Below are 19290 nucleotides of genomic sequence, written 5' to 3'. Positions count from 1 at the left end.
GATTCCGAAAAGATGTTCAACATTACATACTATATTAAATTTTTAATATGAACTGTAAAATGTGTCTTATTAAAGTCTTAAAGTCAGAAAAGAACAGTGCTTGATATAAACGAAATGGACTGTGTTGTTGGTTCAAAAATAATTTTTATACCCTCCACCATAGGAGGGTATTCCGTTTGTAACACATCGAAATATTGCTCTAAGACCCCATAAAGTATATATATTCTGGGTCGTGGTGAAATTCTGAGTCGATCTAAGAATGTCCGCCCGTCCGTCCGTCTGTTGAAATAACGCTAACTTCCGAACAAAACAAGCTAATAAAACTTGGCACAAGTAGTTGTTATTGATATAGGTCGGATGGTATTGCAAAATGGGGCCACTTTTACGTATAGCCCCCTTATAAACCGATCCCCAGATTTGGCTTGCGGAGCCTCTAAGAGAAGCAAATTTCATCCGATCCGATCCCCAGATTTGACTTCCGGAGCCTCATGTATGAGCAAAATTCATCCGTTCGTGGTGTTAGTATATGGTCTCTGACCATGCAGGAATTGGTCCATATCGGTCCATAATTATATGTAGCCAAATGCAAACTTTGGTAAACCGATCCCCAGATTTGATCTCCGGAGCCCCTTGGAAGAGCAACATTCACCCGATCCGGTTGAAATTTGGCACGTGGTACATTGCGCTAGTATATGGCCGCTAACAACCATGCCAAAATTGGTCCATATCGGTCTATAGTTATATATAGTCGATCCCAAAAAATAATCTACCAAAATTTTATTTCTATAGAAAATTTTGTCAAAATTTTATTACTATTGAAAATTTTGTCAAAATTTTATTACCATACAAAATTTTGTCAAGATTTTATTATTATACCATTTTTAACTACAAACATGTTGGCTCAATGAACATGGTTCTAAGAAAAATAAAATTGTCCTGATCTAATATGTTATTATATTGATAAAAAGAAATTTGTTTGAATCAAAATACAATGGCCACAATCTAAAATGTTATGGTATTCGTCAAAAATGTTTTCTTCCAGTTAAAAAAACATGGCCACAACCTAAAATGTTTTGATTTTTATGAAAAAACTTTTTTCGTCGTCGAAAAAGGACGCCACTTCAGAAAAAAGAAAACACATTATAATGTCGTACAAGCAAACATCACATATTTTTACATACTCTATTTTGGTTCATTTTCAACAATAAGTAATCATTCCATACCCTGCCAGCATTTCAAAGTTCCATTTCAACCTCATCGTTACCACAGACTCGTAAATGTCACTTCAACCATCATGAAAAGGTACATCAAAAAGTACATGCAAGTAATTTGCCATCCCTACCGTTAAAAAAGCCATTTTTTTTGTGAAACGCCAAGCGCAACCAGCTTGTTATATTTTAATTAAATAAAAACGAAAATAAAGTTCTGAAAACATAGATTATACGCTTAAAATTGTGAAAGGTATATTGGTGAACAATTTGGTGATTTTCCAAATGGAATAAAGTGATTGTTTTTCAGATATTTTACAGACACGCTGCCTCCATGGAATAAAAACACTGGTTGATAGACGCAGCAACATGTAACTCGCTACTTGTAACTCAACATCATCATTAATGCCAAAAATTATGTTAAATGTAATGTGATAGTGGTATAAATGTTATATTTTTAAGAATTTGTAAATGTTTAATCAAATTAATAAATATCTAAACAAACGTGTTTTACTCGACCACAATGATTCTTTCACAACTATCTTAAAATGCACTTTTTCTGATTGTTTGGAGGGTCCCTTATTGGCGTCGTTCTAAATTGATCTATAAAGGCACCTAATAATTGCACTCATGCGAAACATTTTTGTAGTAACTTGGCGTGGTACAACTTCTCAATAGTGACGGCGCTTTTCCGACGAGTTTTTGATGTCGTATATGATTGTTTTCGACGTAGTGGGGATTCGCAAAAGAGTCCCCAAATTCAAAAAATGTTGGCAGGGTATTTACTTCGTACTCATCAAATGCACACACGCGGACATCATGTAACTGCAAATAATTATATCATGCAAATGCAGAACAAAAAACAGGTAATTTGTTTTTTTTTTTTCAATTACACTTTCCTTTTTTGTATTCACATAAAACCACGTGCCACTTCTGAATAAATAAATTAACACAAACCACAATAATTACGTATTCTCAGTCCATTCCAAGAAACAATCAACTCACGATTGACGCGCAAAATGAAAATCGTGTGTACCTGCTCAATGTTTTTATAAAATTCTTTTCGCTGCAAAAAATTGTGAAAATTAAATGGTCACGAAAACAATGTACATGGTCTTTTTGGCCATGTAATGGTTCTAGACATAGACGTAACCTATAAAAATACTTTTTCCCTGTAAAAAAGTAAAAAAATTGAATGGTCAGGTACATGATTTTCCCTACCATGTAATGGTTTCAAATTCTTTCATTTAAATAATATAACATGTTTGCGGCATTTGAGAACCATTTAAATGCTTACTGTCAGCATACATTTTTCTCTTCTCAAAAAGTATTTTTACAAAGACAAACTACATGGTTTTCGCAACAATTACATGCTCTAGATAAATGGATGCGGCAAGCATGTCCAAACATCTTTTTTCTTTGCGTGTGAGTTATATCGTATCCTCTATTCAGTCCATTCCTCTATTGTGTCCACCTTGGTCCTGGCTATATGTATAAATATTTTCTTAGTTTTCCATCCATCTGTGCGCTGAATAGCTTTCAGTAGTTGTTTATATCGTCGCCCATGTCTGTTCTCAGAGAATTTTGTTGTAGGCATCGTTGTAAATTTCATGGTCTCTGTTTTATTCAATATCTTCAAGAACAAAAGTCCAGAATCGTTTCAAAAGTCTATGTCTTTTAGACTCACTGAAAAATTATTTTCCTCTTGAACGATGTTTACCGGACTATCGGAGCTTGTGATAGAAGTGGCCTTAACACTTGATGCAAGAGAAATTCACTACCGCTTGCGGTATCTATTCAAGTTGATAGTGAGTCTGCAATAACAGGCACCCATAATTGCCTGACCGAGGTGGAGGATGTTCCCACTTCGAAGTGATATCCCACTATATAGGAACTAATGAATTAAACGGAAATTTGCTATTTTGCTATCAAACTGAAAAATATGGCAACTACGTTGTCTACACTCTTTTCCGGATTTTTATTTTATTTTGCTTTTTTAATGGAGGGAATTGCATGCGACCACAGATAAGTGTGTGAGTGTGCTGCTGTGTGGCGGTTAGTCTACGAATAAATGAAAGTGTTCGTTGGCATTCCCTCGTACCCTGTTCATTGTCCACAGACCCTACTTGTTACTATCGCAATGACAGAGATGATGGCACAGATGTTCGTGAAGACGTCAAGAGATGTTGTTGCTGATGATGATGGTGTTAGTGGTGGCCATGGTTCGGCTACCGAACTGAACTATCATATACATCATGAACATGCAAGTGTTTGTACGTCCATGTGTATGTATTTTGCCAGTTCTCTTGTGTACATTTTTGCCTTACTTTGCCTCCACTACTCTGTTCTCTGTTATGCTCTGTGTACTCCGTCTGTGGCTGTTGCTGTTGTTGTGTCTGAATCTGAGCGCATTTACAATTTTTGCCGATGTCCAAATACAATTCATGCCATGGTGTTTGGATGATTGTGTGCGGTGGCGTCGTCTTTTGTTTGAGTTTCTTTCATTTTCGTTATTCTGTTATGAGCGTATTTGCCTCTTTAGCTATGCCAGTGTGCGTGTCCTTATAGAGTGGTAGTGGTATTTTTTATTGTGGCGCTTTATGTATGTTGTTGAGCTTCTCTATTTTCCCCAATCATGTGGTGCTTTTTCATTTGCAGTTCGCATATTCTCGCAGACTTTGTTTTTAGTTATTCGCCGATAATTGATGTCAAAGGACGCGTTGCGACCGGTATTTTACGGTGCGCGTATACAAAATTGCAGTCGCAAGGAGCATTCAGTATAGTTGTCGTGGGGCCGAGGGGGGAGTGTCCAATTGAAAGATTTAGGGGTTAGAGTGGAGTGTTGTAGTCACTGTGATTTCGATTTGTCGGCCTTGGATGTTGATGGAAGCAAGAACAATGCCCAAGGAAGATCCTTTTGTGAATAGGGCCCAACTGTTGAAGGCTATCAAAAAATATCCTGAAATCTGGGATTCCAACAATAAACTGCACATGTGTCGTAGCGTTACGGCACCCATGTGGAATGAAATAGCAGAGCAATTTGGAGGCCATGTACCCACCGGTTAGTATATTCTCTTTCACTTTCCTCTCTCTCTCTCGGATATAGCTTTCGTTATAATAGTTCTCCCTCTCTTTGGCATTTACTCTCTTTCAGTTAAGCTGCAATCGATTTGGAGCCAAATGAAATATCACTATCACAATTTGGTGCATCGCCAGATATTACACAAGGAACGTTTTACCACCAAATGGGAACATTTTGAGCCCATGTCTTTCATGTACAACATAACTGTGTCCAAAATTGTGGGAGCCACGAGCACCAATGGAACGGAGACGGGCGAAATCTCTCCCACATTGCCCTCGCCACCGCCTCTGCCACATTCCCAAGGTCGAGGACGTCCTAGTGGCAGCTTCACATGGTTGCCACCTGTGGCACCACAAGCTGAAGTTAGTGTTGAGACAACTCCTTTTACGGGTTTCACAGGACTGGTTCCTCCTGCTGCTGTAACAGTGGAAACCACTACTACTCCCCTACGGAAACCAGGTCGTCCTGGTTCCCTAAATAACAGCATGCGTGGCCGCATCATAGACTCAATAAAGGCTCGACCTATTTTATGGGCTGGTAGACAAAAAGAACAAGCCAAGGGGCAGAATCGTACTTCAGCCATATGGAAAGAAGTCGCAATTGAATTGGGTCTCACTCCAAGTACGTCTAAATTGGAGATGTCGTTTTAGAGTGCCTCCAATATATTTTATTTTCTTCCTTTTTTCCCTGCAGGTTTGGTTCAAACGCGTTGGTCGATTATAAAGCAGCGATATGTGGACGAATTACAAAAGGAACGACATGCACGTTATGGCCAAGAACATTTCCATTCATCCTGGGAACATTTCGAGCGTATGTCCTTTATGCGTGATATTCTGGCAAAGAAAGTGGATGAACGTGAGCAGACACGGGAACATATTCAGGAAATTGTCAGTGAAAAACAGCAAATGCAAAATCATCATCATCAACAGCAGCAAGCAGTACAACTACAGCAGCAGCAACAACAACATCAACAATTACAAAATCCACAACAACTACAACATCATCATCACCAGCAACATCAACAAATCCGCTACATACGATCCACCAGCACAAGTAATGCTCTCAATCCCTCTTCCACAACGTTATCTCCACCTAGTGGCCCTCTACATCAAACACATCATCACATTCACCATCCACAATTGAGCATGTGTGATGAGAATGGCGAACCATTGCACAATGCTCATGCTGTCAATGGAGGTGGTGCTGGTGGTGGGGTAATTGAAGGAGCAGCCAATGTTGACCTGGTGGGTCTTCTACCAGGCCATGCTATTGTGGCCGGCACACGTAGTAGACGCGTTAAAAATGAAACCGATTTGGAATGGGATCCGTTTGAGATGATACTGCATGTTCAGGCTGGGGCCTCAGAGCAGGCACCCAACAATTGAGGAGAAGACCAGGTGAAGCCACATTCGAGAGAACTAAAAACACAAAAACAAAAATAATAAAACATAAACTACTAGAGATGTGACCGTGGAAGACTGATTATATAGATTACACTACAGGCGAAACTAATCATCCGATAAACAATTTATAAAATGTATGCAGATGCGGGATACATTGGGGTGGATCGAAACAGAATCGTTATTACATAAACAAGTATGGGAGCATATATTGGTAGAACTCTCCCTCTTATATAGGAAAAAGGCAATACAGATCTCTAAAGCCTGTGTAACAACGAATATCCAGTCAAATTTGTCAAACGAGCCACCCTAATACACACACAAAGAAGTACTGCAATGTAATGTACAATATGTACTGTAAAATATCTGTACATCCATCCATCCATTCGTACGACGTTCGCCCATCTACAATGGAATCACTAACTCGTTTCGTTTCATTTCGTCGTTTGGCTCTTTGTTTGAAACTCTGCATCATGGAAGTTTGAGTATCCACCACATTCTCATACTGCTGCTCAATGCCGCCTCAAGTCAATCAGACAAACAACAACTGCAAAGGCAAAACTCAACTCGAAACCGGCCCCTTCGCAATAGATGCGATGCACCGGGTATCCAACGGGGTATCAAACGCACTGCAAATGCGGTCGGTGGGAAGGTGATGCGCGAATGCATGCATACACATGAATGTTAAGAAGAATTGGCTGAGTGAATGTATGTGTGTGAATATTGCTTCTTATTCTGTTTTGTTGTTTTTTTATGATAAAGATACAGACAACAAACCTAAAACTTATTAGCATTCAGTGTGCGAAATGACAGACGGACTAACCTACGTACGTACGGACGAACAAACGGACATTGTGCATAAAACACTTCCAAGCTATCTGTATGCTTTCAAATGACTACCCAGAGAGAAAAAAAAGATATTCATGTGTCAATAAATAAAATGAAGCATTTTTTTTAGAACCTTAGGTTCAATTTATAATAAATCGTTGTTTGGATTTGTGATTTCTGTGCATTGCATTTGGGGACAAAACATTTGGTTTTAGGTACACGCGAAAAAAATTATTGCTCACACAGTAATGTTTATACACACAAAAAATTAATTGATCCAATTAATTTTTTAATTGAAATGTCTTCAATCAATTTAAAAAATTAAATGAGAGTCAATTAAAAAATTAATTGATAACATTATTTTTGTGATTGATTTTGCTTTCAGTTAGGAAAATTTTTTGAATCAATTAAATTTTTAATTTTTTTGTGAATTTTTTTTCTGTGTACAAGCGATTTTACTGTTTTTATACCCACCACCATTGAATGGTGATGGAGTTATACCCCATCTTCTGGTTTACGAATTCGCGAAACTTAAAAATTTGGATTGTTAATATCAGGGCTGTGGAGTCGGAGTCTGAAGATTTTGCTGGAATCGGAGTCGTAGAAATTTTGCTCGACCCCGGCTCCGGCGAAACAAAATTTGAAAAACTCTTCCCATATTTGTAACTAAAGAAATATTTCGACAAATTAGATTCCATTAGGGTTTTTAATCGAACAACGAAAAACGAAGTGTTGGATTTCAGGCCATTCAAAGTGTAGCTACACTCAAACAAAAGTTTACTTAGATCCAAAGATTTTGACCTTCCCTTAAGGATTTTGGTATTGATTCCGAGCCAAAGATGCGGCTTCTTTAAAATAAAGACATGTTTTATGGACCTCCCTGGCTTTAAATCTAGGATCAAATAAATTAAAATTGGACACAGATCTCATTCATCGAGTTTTTATTTTTTTTTTTGCGATATATTAATAAAGGTATTTATATACAAACAAATTCAAAATCCAAATTATGCCAGGTACTCCAAAGTAAAGACAGTTTTCTTAATGCTAAAAAACTTTAAACCAAAGATGCAAATCCTTAAAATAAGTCTTAGCCTATATTTGAAGCGTTTTTATCTTAAATCTAAAGATTGAATATTTCAGTTAATTTAAGGACGATTTTATGAGTCTCGAAAAAGTTACAAAATATCAGCCAAATCGTTTCAGATTTAGATGTAGCTCCCATATATGTCTTTCGTCCGATTTAGACTCATATGGCAAGAGAGGCCAAAGTTTACTACCGATTTTGAACAGAGAGTAGAATTGACATTCTACCAATGCTTGGTAAATTTGATTGAAATCGGTTCAGATTTACATATAGCTCCCATATATATATATATATATATATATATATATATATATATATATATATATATATATATATATATATATATATATATATATATATATATATATATATATATATATATATATATATATATATATATATATATATATATATATATATATATATATATATATATATATATATATATATATATATATATATATATATATATATATATATATATATATATATATATATATATATATATATATATATATATATTATTTCGCCCGATTTACACTCATATGACCACTGGGGCCAAAGTTATACTCCCATTTACGTGAAATTTTGCAGCGATTGCTGAATTATTATTCTAGCAATGCAGTTCAAATTTTGTCTAAATCGGTTCCGATTATATAGCTCCCATATATAACATATATACCGATCCCGAGATTCGGTTTTGGATGCTCTTGGAGGAGCAAATTTCATCCGAGTCAGCTGAAATTTGGTACATTGTGCTAGTATATGGCCGTTAACAACCACGCCTAACTAGGTCCATACCGGTCTATAGTTATATATTGCCCTCAGATAAATCGATCCCCAATCACACAAAAATTGATCCATATCGAGTTCATAATTGTATATAGCTCCCATATAAGCGACCCCAACATTTCAATTCTGGCTCTCTACGTACCGTGCAAAAGTCCATATCGATTCGTAATTATTTGTAGACTTACCTACACATACCTTTTTTGTCAAATATATACCACGTATGGACTAACTCACAATTTGAAAAACTATTTGAGATGCCACAACCCAAGTAATTCGATTGTGGATGACAGTCTGTCGTAGAAGTTTCTACGCAATCCATGGTGGAGGGTACATAAGATTCGGCCTGGCCGAACTTACGGCCATATATACTTGTTCAATATAATCTCCTGAAACTTCAATACACTTAGTTTAAAGAATTTGTAGCAATTATATCCCTTGATTAAAGTAGTTTTAGTAGTTAGCATGCCAACCCCATGCATACATACGGTCGTGGGTGCGATTCCTGCTTCGACCGAACACCAAAAAGTTTTTCAGTGGTGGATTATCCCACCTCAGTAATGCTGTTGACATTTCTGAGGGTTTCAAAGCTTCTCTAAGTAGTTTCACTACAATGTGGAACGTCGTTCGGACTCGGCTATAAAAAGGAGGTCCCTTGTCACTGAGCTTAACATGGAATCGGGCAGCACTTAGTGACAATGTGGAACGACGTTCGGACTCGGCTATAAAAGGGAGGTCCCTTGTCATTGAGCTTAACATAAAACCGGGCAGCACTTAGTGATAAGTTCACAAATGTGGTATCACAATGGACTGAATAGTCTAAGTAAGCCTGATACATCGGGCTGCCACCTAACCTAACCTAAGGTCTTCAAAATAGTGGTTTACAACTGTAATTGCATCTTCATTTGAGGTAAAACGCTTGTCAGCAAGGATTTTTTTAGATTTGGGAACAAGTAAACGTCACTGGGAGCTAAATCAGGAGAATAAGGTGGGTGGTCAAGCAACTGTACTTTAATTCGTTGATTTTAGCCATTGTTAAAACACTCTTGTGCGCTGGTGCGTTGTCTTGATGAAAAGTTATTTTTTTTGTGTTGTAAGCCAGGACGTTTTTCTCGAATTTTTACATTTAATTGATCCAAAAGGTTGCAATAGTACTCTGAATTTATTGTTTTACCCTTTTGCAGATAGTCAATCAATGAAATGCCTTTGAAGTCCCAAAAAACCGTTGCCATAACCTTACCAGCCGATTGAATTGTTTTTGCCTTCTTTGGGGCTCTTCCTCAGCTTCAGCCCATTGTTTGGATTGTTCTTTTGTATCTGGAGTATAGTGGTGGATCCATGTGTCATCAACAGTTGTGAAACGACGCTTAAATTCCATTTTATTTCGCTTAAAACGATCCAAACAAGCTTGAGAAATGTTCATTCTTATGCGTTTTTGATCGACTGTTAACAAATGCGGCACCCATCTTGCAGAAAGCTTTTTCATCTGTAGTTCTTCATGCAAAATTAAATGGACTCGATCATTTGAGATGCCCATTGAGATGCCCATGTCCATGGCTACAATTTCTTTTGTTGTTGCTGTTTTTATACGTCCACTACGTAGTTCATCTTCAATGCTTGTACGACCACGTTTAAATTCAGCAACCCAATTTTTTACTGTTGCATTTGAAGGAGCACTTTCACCTATCACGTTCACCATATCATTACGAATTTCTTGTCCCGACAAACCTTTTCTATGTAAATATTTAATGACAGCACGCATTTCTAGTTTTTCCATCGTAAAAACATTGCGGATGCGCCTTTTTTGAAGGAGTTGCCAGATCGAAACAAAATTTAATGTGTGTTTATAACAGAGATGGAAGCTTCCAAAACACTTAACTTTCTATTTATACCGCGCTTTTTGTGCTAGGCTAAGAAGTCTCAGATCTGCCTTCGTATATGACCACCAAGGACATAGTTTTACTTCGATTTACGTGAAATTTTGCACAGAGAGTAAAATTGTTATCACAACTGTATTTGCTAAGTTTGATTGACATCGGTTCCGATTTAGATATAGCTCCATATATAGTTTTCGCCTGATTTACACTCCTATGGTCCTAGAGGCCAATGTTTTCTTCCGATTTACGTGAAATTTTGCAGAGGGAGTAGAATTAACATCATTAATATGCATACCGAATTCGGTTCAGATTTAGATATAGCTCTGATATATATCTTGCGTCCAATTTACACTCATACGACCACCGTAGGCCAAGATTTTACTGCGATTTACTTGAAATTGTGCACAGAGAGTAGAATTAAGATTCTTGCTATGCATGCCAAATTTAGTAGAAAACTCGTAAATATGATTCAAATTTACATATAGTCTAATTCGTATCTATCGACAGATAAACCATAAATGCAGATTTGCTAAATTGCAATGGCTTTATATTTAAATATTTCCAATATTTATAACCCAAAACCACATAGTGGTCAGGGTATAATAACTTTGATCTGCCAAAAATGTGTGCCTACCAGAAATATTGATTTTAGACCCATTAAAACATATACCGATCGATTCAGAATCACCTTCTGATTCGATCTAGCCCTTGGTAGAGGTGTGCACGTGAGTAATATTTTACTCACGCTCACGCACACTCACGACGGAAAAATCTTTCTCACGCACACTCACGCACAATATTGTTTGGTAGGACTCACGCTCACGCACACTCACGAAAAGAAAATTTGTATTCAAGCACACTCACGCACGAAAATGTCGTGACTCACGAAAAATATCGTGACTCGCGAACAATTTTTTGAGTAATTTACCTTAGCGATGCGTCTGAAAACATGAGCATTATTAAAATCGAGAGCGTTATTACACTCTTAACATCCCAGGTGTCACTAAAATTGTAAATGAATTTAACTCTTAAGCGTTTTATGTTGGTGAGCAGGATTATTTTCGTGAGCGTAAATCTTTACTCACGCACACTCACGAAGATAGTATTTTCGTGACTCACGCACGACATTTTGGTTTGTTAATCACGCTCACGCACACACACGCCGTTGCCATGAGCGTGACTCACGACTCACGCGTGAGTCACGAAAATTTTCGTGAGTCACGACAATTTCGTGTCACGTGCACACCTCTAGCCCTTGGTGTCCGTCAGTCCGTCCATGTATTTATTGTTCGCAGGATTCCGGTTGCAATTATTATCCGATTTTGATTAAATTTGGTTATTGGCGCTTTTTTGGCACAAGGACGAACGCTATTGAATTTGGAAAAAATCGGATCAAATTTAGATTTAGCTCCCATATATATGTATCGCCCGATTTCCATAAATGGAGTGAGATTTCGCTCATTTACTAACCGAACGGCGTTAAATTTGTCACAAAGTAATTCAATTGACTACCCTTTAAGAGTGCCAAATTTCATCAAAATCGGTTCCGATTTAGATATAGCTCCCATATACATGTATCGCCTGATTTTTCCAAATTTAGCCATAAGTCCCTTATTTATCAACCGATCAGACTCAAAGTTGGCCAAATCAAATTTTTTATAGCATATACTATATGTGCAAAAAATCATTGAAATCGGTTCAGATTTAGATATAGCTCTCATATATATGTATTAACCGATTTTGCCAAATTTGGCCATAAATCCCTTATTTATAAACCGATCTTACTCAAAGCTGGCCAAACCTAGTCTTCTATAGTACTTACTATATGTGCAAAAAATCATCGAAATCGGTTCAGATTTAGCTATAGCTCTCATATATATGTATGGCCCGATTTTCCCAAATTTGGACATAAAACCCTTATTTACAAACCGATCTTACCATGTCGGTCTGTTTGTCTGGCTGTTTGTTGTAATCACGCTTCTATCTTCAATAATGAAGCAATCGCGCTAAAATTTTGCACAAACTCGTCTTTTGTCTGCAAACAGGTCAATTTCGAAGATGGGCTATATCGGTCCAGATTTTTATATATATTCCCCATATAAACCGACCTAAACCGATGGGGTATTGGGCTTATAGAACAGTAGTATTTATCCAATTTGCCTGAAATTGAAAATCTGGAGGTATTTTGGGACCATAAACAGGTGTGCCAAACTTTGTGAGTATCGGTACATGTTTTGATATACCCCCATATAGACCGATCTACCGAGTTAAGTTTTTGGGCTTATAGAAACCGTAGCTGTTGTCCAATTTGCCTGAAATTGACTTTTTTAGGACTATAAGTAGGTGTCCATATATCCCGATTTTGCTTCTTGAGGGTATAGTATATAGAGCAGTAAGTTCGGCCGGGCCGAATCTTAAATACCCACCACCATGAACCAAATATTAGGATTTCCTTTGAAATTTCAGGAGGGCTTGAGGACTTGAGGACACTTCCCGAAGATACATTTAAAGATTTCACCTATGAGGACTATATCAGATTCTGGATTTATAAGAACCATTTTTGTTTGAGTTTTAGAGGAATCATTAACATCTCTTGTAAGTGTGCAAGAAAATTATAAAATAACGTCTTGATTTGAAATTTTAAATCTGTAGATTTTCACCCGAAAAATAAAATCTGGAAATTTTACATTGAGTTTCAAGCAATTTTCATGATCAGTGCGCCTTCTATACTCACAAGAAGTGAAATTGGTCTATATGGAGGCATTACCAAATGGACCGATAAAAACTTAATCCGATACACGTTTTTGTGAGCCTTAAATACGAGAATATTTACAATTTCAGGCAAATCGGATAAAAACTACGGTTTCTAGAAACCTAAGGAGTTAAATCGGGAAATCGTTCTTATGGGGGCTATGCTAAAATACCGACCGATACTAACCGTTTTCGGCACACCTCTTTATGTCCCAAAAATACCTCTAGATTTCCAATTTCAGGCAAATTGGATAAAAAATACGGTTTCTATAAGCCCAAGAAGTAAAATCGGTAGGTCGGTTTATATGGGGGCTATACCAAAACATGGACCGACACTCACCATTTTTGGCACACCTCTTCAAGGTCCCAAAATATCTCTAGATTTTCAATTTCGCGCAATTTGGATGAAAACTACGGTTTCTATAAGCGAAAGACTCCAAATCGGGAGGTCGGTTTATATGGGGGCTATACCAAACCATGGACCGACACTCACCATTTTTGGTACACCTCTTCAAGGTCCCAAAATACCTCTAGATTTTCAATTTCGCGCAAATTGGATGAAAACTACGGTTTCTATAAGCGAAAGACCCCAAATCGGGAGGTCGGTTTATATGGGGGCTATACCAAAACATGGCCCGATATAGCCCATCTTCGAACTTGACCTGCGCGCAGACAAAAGACGATTCTGTGCCAAATTTCAGGACGATAGCTCCATTATTGAATGCTGTAGCGTGATTACAACAGACAGCCAGACAGACAGACAGACAGACAGACAGACGGACAGACGGACATGCTTATATCGTCTTAGAATTTCTCCCTGATCAAGAATATATATACTTTATATAGTCGGAAATCGGTATTTCGATGCGTTACAAACGGAATGACAAACTTATTATACCCCGTCACCATTCTATGGTGGTGGGTATAAAAATGGGGGTGAAAATCTGCAGATTTTAGATTTAAAATCAAGGCGATATTTCATCATTTTCTAGCACACTTACAAAAGATGTTAATGACTCCTCTGAAATTCAAACAAAAATGGTCCTTATAAATCCAGAATCTGATATAGCCTTCATAGGTAAAATCTTTAAATTTATCTGTGTACTGGTTGAACTGCTCGGCTTGGGAGAATATCTGTCATCAAACGCCCCTAACATTTCAAATGAAACTATAATATTTGATTCATGGTGGTGGGTATTTAAGATTCGGCCCGGCCGAACTTACTTGTTATAAATATACTTGCGTAACTCAGCCCACTTTGCAGCGCCTTCAGAATCATATTTGTTGGAACGTTTTGCGTTGACTTAGCCAACCATATCCTTCGAGGTGAACACTTTTAAAGCGTAGGGGAAGTCTGGCACAAAAACTGAAATACTGATTTGTCACTCCATGGTTTCCACACATGTGGAAACAAACAAATCGGACAACTTGCTTTTTCGTTGATATAAAGAAATACCGTGGACATGCAGATGTAAAATGGTCCATTTTAACAAATGTAGGGGAAAGGGTGTTCCCTCTCCACCGATTTTATACCCTCCATCATAGGATGGGGGTATATTAACTTTGTCATTCCGTTTGTAACACATCGAAATATTGCTCTAAGACCCCATAAAGTATATATTCTGGGTCGTGGTGAAATTCTGAGTCGATCTAAGCATGTCCGTCCGTCCGTCCGTCCGTCCGTCCGTCTGTTGAAATCACGCTAACTTCCGAACGAAACAAACTATCGACTTGAAACTTGGCACAAGTAGTTGCTATCGATGTAGGTCGGATGGTATTGAAAATGGGCCATATCGGTCCACTTTTACGTATAGCCCCCATATAAAGGGACCCTCAGATTTGGCTTGTGGAGCCTCTAATAGAAGCATATTTCATCCGATCCGGCTGAAATTTTGTACATGGTGTTGGTATATGGTCTCTAACAATCATGCAAAAATTGGTCCACATCGGTCCATAATTATATATAGCCCCCATATAAAACCGATCCCAGATTTGGCTTGCGGAGCCTAAAACAGAAGCAAATTTCATCCGATCCGGCTGAAATTTGGTACATGGTGTTGGTATATGGTCTCTAACATCCTTGCAAAAATTGGTCCACATCGGTCCATAATTATATATAGCCCCCATATAAACCGATCCCCAGATTTGGCTTGCGGAGCCTCAAAGAAAAGCAAATTTTATCCCATCCGGCTGAAATTCGGTAAATGATGTTAGTATATGGTCTCTAACAACCATGCAAAAATTGGTCCATATCGGTCCTTAATTATATATAGCCCCCATATAAACCGATCCCCAGATATGGCTTGTGGAGCCTCTAAGAGAAGCATATTTCATCCGATCCGGCTGAAATTTGGTACATGGTGTTGGTATATGGTCTCTAACAATCATGCAAAAATTGGTCCATATCGGTCCATAATTATGTATAGCCCCCATATAAACCGATCCCCAGATTTTGGTTCCGGAGCCTCAAAGAGAAGCAAATTTCATCCGATCCGCCTGAAATTTGGTACATGATATTGGTATATGGTCTCTAACAACCATGCAAAAATTGGTCCACATCGGTTCATAATTATATATAGCCCCAATATGAACCGATCCCCAGATTTGGCTTGCGAAGTCTCCAAGAGAAGCAAATTTCATCCAATCCGGTTGTAATTTGGAACATGGTGTTAGTATATGATTTTTAACAAGCGTGCCAGAATTGGTCCATATCGGCCCATAATTATATATAGCCCCCATATAAAACGTCCTCCAGATTTGACCTCCGGAGCCTCTTGGAGGAGCAAAATTCATCCGATCCGGTTCAAATTAGGAACGTGGTGTTAGTATATGGTCGCTAACAACCATACCAAAATTGGTCCAATCACACAAAAATTGGTCCATATCGGTTGTCAAAATTTTATTTCTATAGAAAATTTTGTCAAAATTCTATTTCTATAGAAAATTTTGTTAAAATTTTATTCGGTTCATAATAAAATTTTCATCATTGTCAAAATTTTATTTCTATAGAAAATTTTGTTCAAATTTTATTCGGTTCATAATCATGGTTGCCACTCGAGCCAAAAATAATCTACCAAGATTTTATTTCTATAGAAAATTTTGTCAAAAGTTTATTTCTATAGAAAATTTTGTGAAAATTTTATTTCTATAGAAAATTTTGTTAAAATTTTATTTCTGTAGAAAATTTTGTCAAAATTTTATGTCTACTTTGTCAAACTGAATTATATACGTATTGGATCGATCTTTTTTGATTTAATATATACCACGTATTGTAAGTCCATACGTGCTGTATATACTTGTTTAATTTAATATATACCACGTATGGACTTACTTACAATTTAGAAGATGGTGTTAGAAGGTTTTAAGATACCTTGCCATCAGCAAGCGTTACCGCAACTTAAGTAATTCGATTGTGGATGGCAGTGTTTAGAAGAAGTTTCTACGTAATCCATGATGGAGGGTACATAAGCTTCGGCCTAGCCGAACTTACGGCCGTATATACTTGTTTAAATTATTTTCTGTATTCAAGTCGTTGGACAATCGTCTACATTTGCTGTGATTTCTTTTGCTCTATTTTTGTATAGGGACGTCATTTTTGTCTATCAAATATCGACAAATACAGAAGTGAATAGCATTCTTAACTTTACCTGAAAATTCCCAGAAAATCTGGAAACTTTCATTAAAGTTTCAAAGTGTGTGGCAGGAAGAAGATTCCCTCCCTGTCCGAATACCTATAAAACAGGTACACCATATTATTTCATGAATTTCCTCCATGACATTTGTAACTTTTAAGTAAAGTTGAGATTTTTTTTTCATTTTTAGAGGAGGTAATAGATATGCCAAACGTATTGGATTACACTATAGCGAAACCGCTTTTTGACAAAAAGTCTAATTCCCAACAGTGAGGCGCGCTACATACAGACCCCGGGGAACTCGAAAACATTTATAGACTTCCGCAAATCTCCCTGACTGCTTAGTCATCTCGTTGTCTGCCCATAGGAATATACCAGAGAACTGCGAAACGGTTAATATAGCAATGCTAGGAACTGCCTTATTCCAGGGGAAAAAGAATCTGTTGGCATGCCTCTGGCTACCTGCAAGCTCATACTACGTGAAAAGGTTATAATGATGGTGAATGTCCGATGGGAGAACTGCAAGGGATGCAACGACACCAAGCAACTGTAGCCCAATCTAAACTCAAACCGCACACTAGATATGCTAGTGTTCTCAAGACGTCAGATATTACTCCTGATATCTACTATAACGGGTCGCTGCTTGATAGGCGAGTTTGCAAAAACTATTGGTGTGAAGTCATTAACTATTGCATGAGCTGCCCCGATGCGGAGGATAGGGAATCAATAAAACACCTCTTGTGTGAGTGTGCTGCATTTTTCATAAGGCGTGAGCGGATTTTAATGGCAAACAGATTTAGACAACTCACGGACCTGGTCAATGTTAACGTAAGCCGTCTGCTAATGTTTTTGGAACAATTTGGTTCAACAGAAAAATTATGGGATGTGTGCGACGATATTCGTAATAGGGTTTTTTTGGTTGATGTGGTATCACAATGAACTAAATAGTCTAAGTGAGCCAGAAATAAAAGAGGGTAGCACTTAAATCTAACCCAACCTGTAATGGTGGATATTTCAGATTTAGGCAAACCACACTTTTGGCTCTTTATTCTTGTTGTTTCTTTTTTGCTATCCGATTAAAGCAAAATGGTGCAAAATCCACTATACCAAAATGTTGAAACCAATAGCACGAAAAACCCGACAAATGAAAAACCAATTAAGGAAATTGTCATGGTACTACAGTATATGCTTTTATTTGCCGATGGCCTGGTCGCTGATGCTAGTTCTGCATAATCAAAGTTGCCAGTCCATGCTCTCATGTAGTGACAATGAAGCTTACTGCATTTTCTTGTCCTTGCTGGTTTGGGGGAGTTTAAAGCTGTAACCCCATTCATTGAGAATTGTTGCTGGAGTTTTCGTTTGCCATCTGCAGCATTACAGCGATTGCCCAGAAAGATTTTAAAATTAATTTTGTCACTGAGGATAGCATTGCAATGTCCCCAGGATACAGGTGCACAGAATATGGCAATTATAACACAATCACTGGAGATATTTGTAGATCACAAAAGTAGTGCTAAAGGCACATAACGTAGTGGTTTTAATTAAAGGACAGCATCATTATATTCTACCCAACATTTTTGGTGCATAAGAAAAAGTCACCATGGTACGCCCACTTGTATGGCAAAGTTAAAGGTTCAATTCCAGTTTTAGCTGAAAATCAAAATGTTTTTCACTTATGGTTAATCTTCTCTTAGTAATGCAAGGAAAATTTCCGATTGGGTCAAAGCTTCGCTAAATGACTTCACACGTTATGTTATACGATACTTGGACTCGACCATAAAAATGAGGTTTTCTTATCATTTAGCTTCCACACAAAGAAACACGTAAGGAAAATCTAAAGTCTGAAAAAAGTTTACATTTTTGTGTATGCGAGTAATATAGTTCTACATATTATACACAGAAATACACGCTTTTCAGCAAGAATCAAATACCTCTTGCGAAATTTAACTAAATTATACTCTATATTTTGAGATTTTCACAAAGCGTTGTTAAAACCATGAAAATGTAATGCCCTGGTGCACTTTTTAACTACAACTCAAGAAATTACATCCTCTCATAGGAGAAAAAATGAACTAAAAGTAAAGAAAAACAAGTATATACGGCCGTAAGTTCGGCCAGGCCGAATCTTATGTACCCTCCACCATGGATTGCGTAGAAACTTCTACAAAAGACTGTCATCCACAATCGAATTACTTGGGTTGCGGTAACACTTGCCGATGGCAAAGTATCTTAAAACTTCTAAACATCGTCTTCTAAATTGTAAGTTAGTCCATACGGGCCGATTAAGTACGTGTATAATTCAGTTTGACAAAATAAAATTTTGACAAAATTTTCTATAGAAATAAAAATTTGACAAAATTTTCTATAGAAATAAAATTTTTACAAAATTTTTTTATAGAAATAAAATTTTGACAAAATTTTCTATAGAAATAAAATCTTGACAAAATTTTCTATCGAAACAAGTAAGTAAAGTTTAAAGTCGGGCGGGCCCGACTATATTATACCCTTAACCACTTTGTAGACCAAAATTTGTGTTACCATCTCAACTCCTTCATGAAGGTTTACATTCCCATATACAAATATTTATATCTTAACCGATTTGGAGATAATTTGTTGTACTTCTACAAAATCTCTAGAAC

The 19290-nt window shown here is 37.2% G+C and overlaps 1 protein-coding gene and 1 long non-coding RNA gene across 2 annotated transcripts; both read left to right on the top strand.

The window, feature by feature from the left end:
- Positions 1–1279: 1279 nt before the first annotated feature.
- On the top strand, positions 1280–1712 carry LOC142236904 (uncharacterized). Its single transcript, XR_012722253.1, has 2 exons — positions 1280–1461; positions 1519–1712. It is a non-coding gene; the product is annotated as an uncharacterized LOC142236904 (long non-coding RNA).
- Positions 1713–3604: 1892 nt separating this feature from the next.
- Positions 3605–6673, top strand: LOC142234553 (uncharacterized). Its single transcript, XM_075305712.1, has 4 exons — positions 3605–3810; positions 3867–4269; positions 4363–4911; positions 4984–6673. The coding sequence occupies exons 2-4, from the start codon at positions 4086–4088 to the stop codon at positions 5673–5675; spliced, it is 1425 nt and encodes a 474-aa protein (XP_075161827.1). The 5' UTR covers positions 3605–3810; positions 3867–4085; the 3' UTR covers positions 5676–6673.
- Positions 6674–19290: the final 12617 nt, after the last annotated feature.

Source organism: Haematobia irritans, chromosome 4, assembly GCF_050003625.1.
Source record: "Haematobia irritans isolate KBUSLIRL chromosome 4, ASM5000362v1, whole genome shotgun sequence".
NCBI classification, from domain to species: Eukaryota; Metazoa; Arthropoda; class Insecta; order Diptera; family Muscidae; genus Haematobia; species Haematobia irritans.
Note: the sequence above shows the minus strand (reverse complement) of the source record. Positions and strands in the feature narration are given on the sequence as shown.

Excerpts from the sequence above, each read along its gene's own strand:
- LOC142234553 (XM_075305712.1), top strand. The coding sequence starts at position 4,086 with ATGTTGATGGAAGCAAGAACAATGCCCAAGGAAGATCCTTTTGTGAAT. Across the intron at positions 4,270-4,362 it reads TGGAGGCCATGTACCCACCG|TTAAGCTGCAATCGATTTGG; the intron begins GTTAGTATATTC and ends ACTCTCTTTCAG. Across the intron at positions 4,912-4,983 it reads TGAATTGGGTCTCACTCCAA|GTTTGGTTCAAACGCGTTGG; the intron begins GTACGTCTAAAT and ends TTTTCCCTGCAG.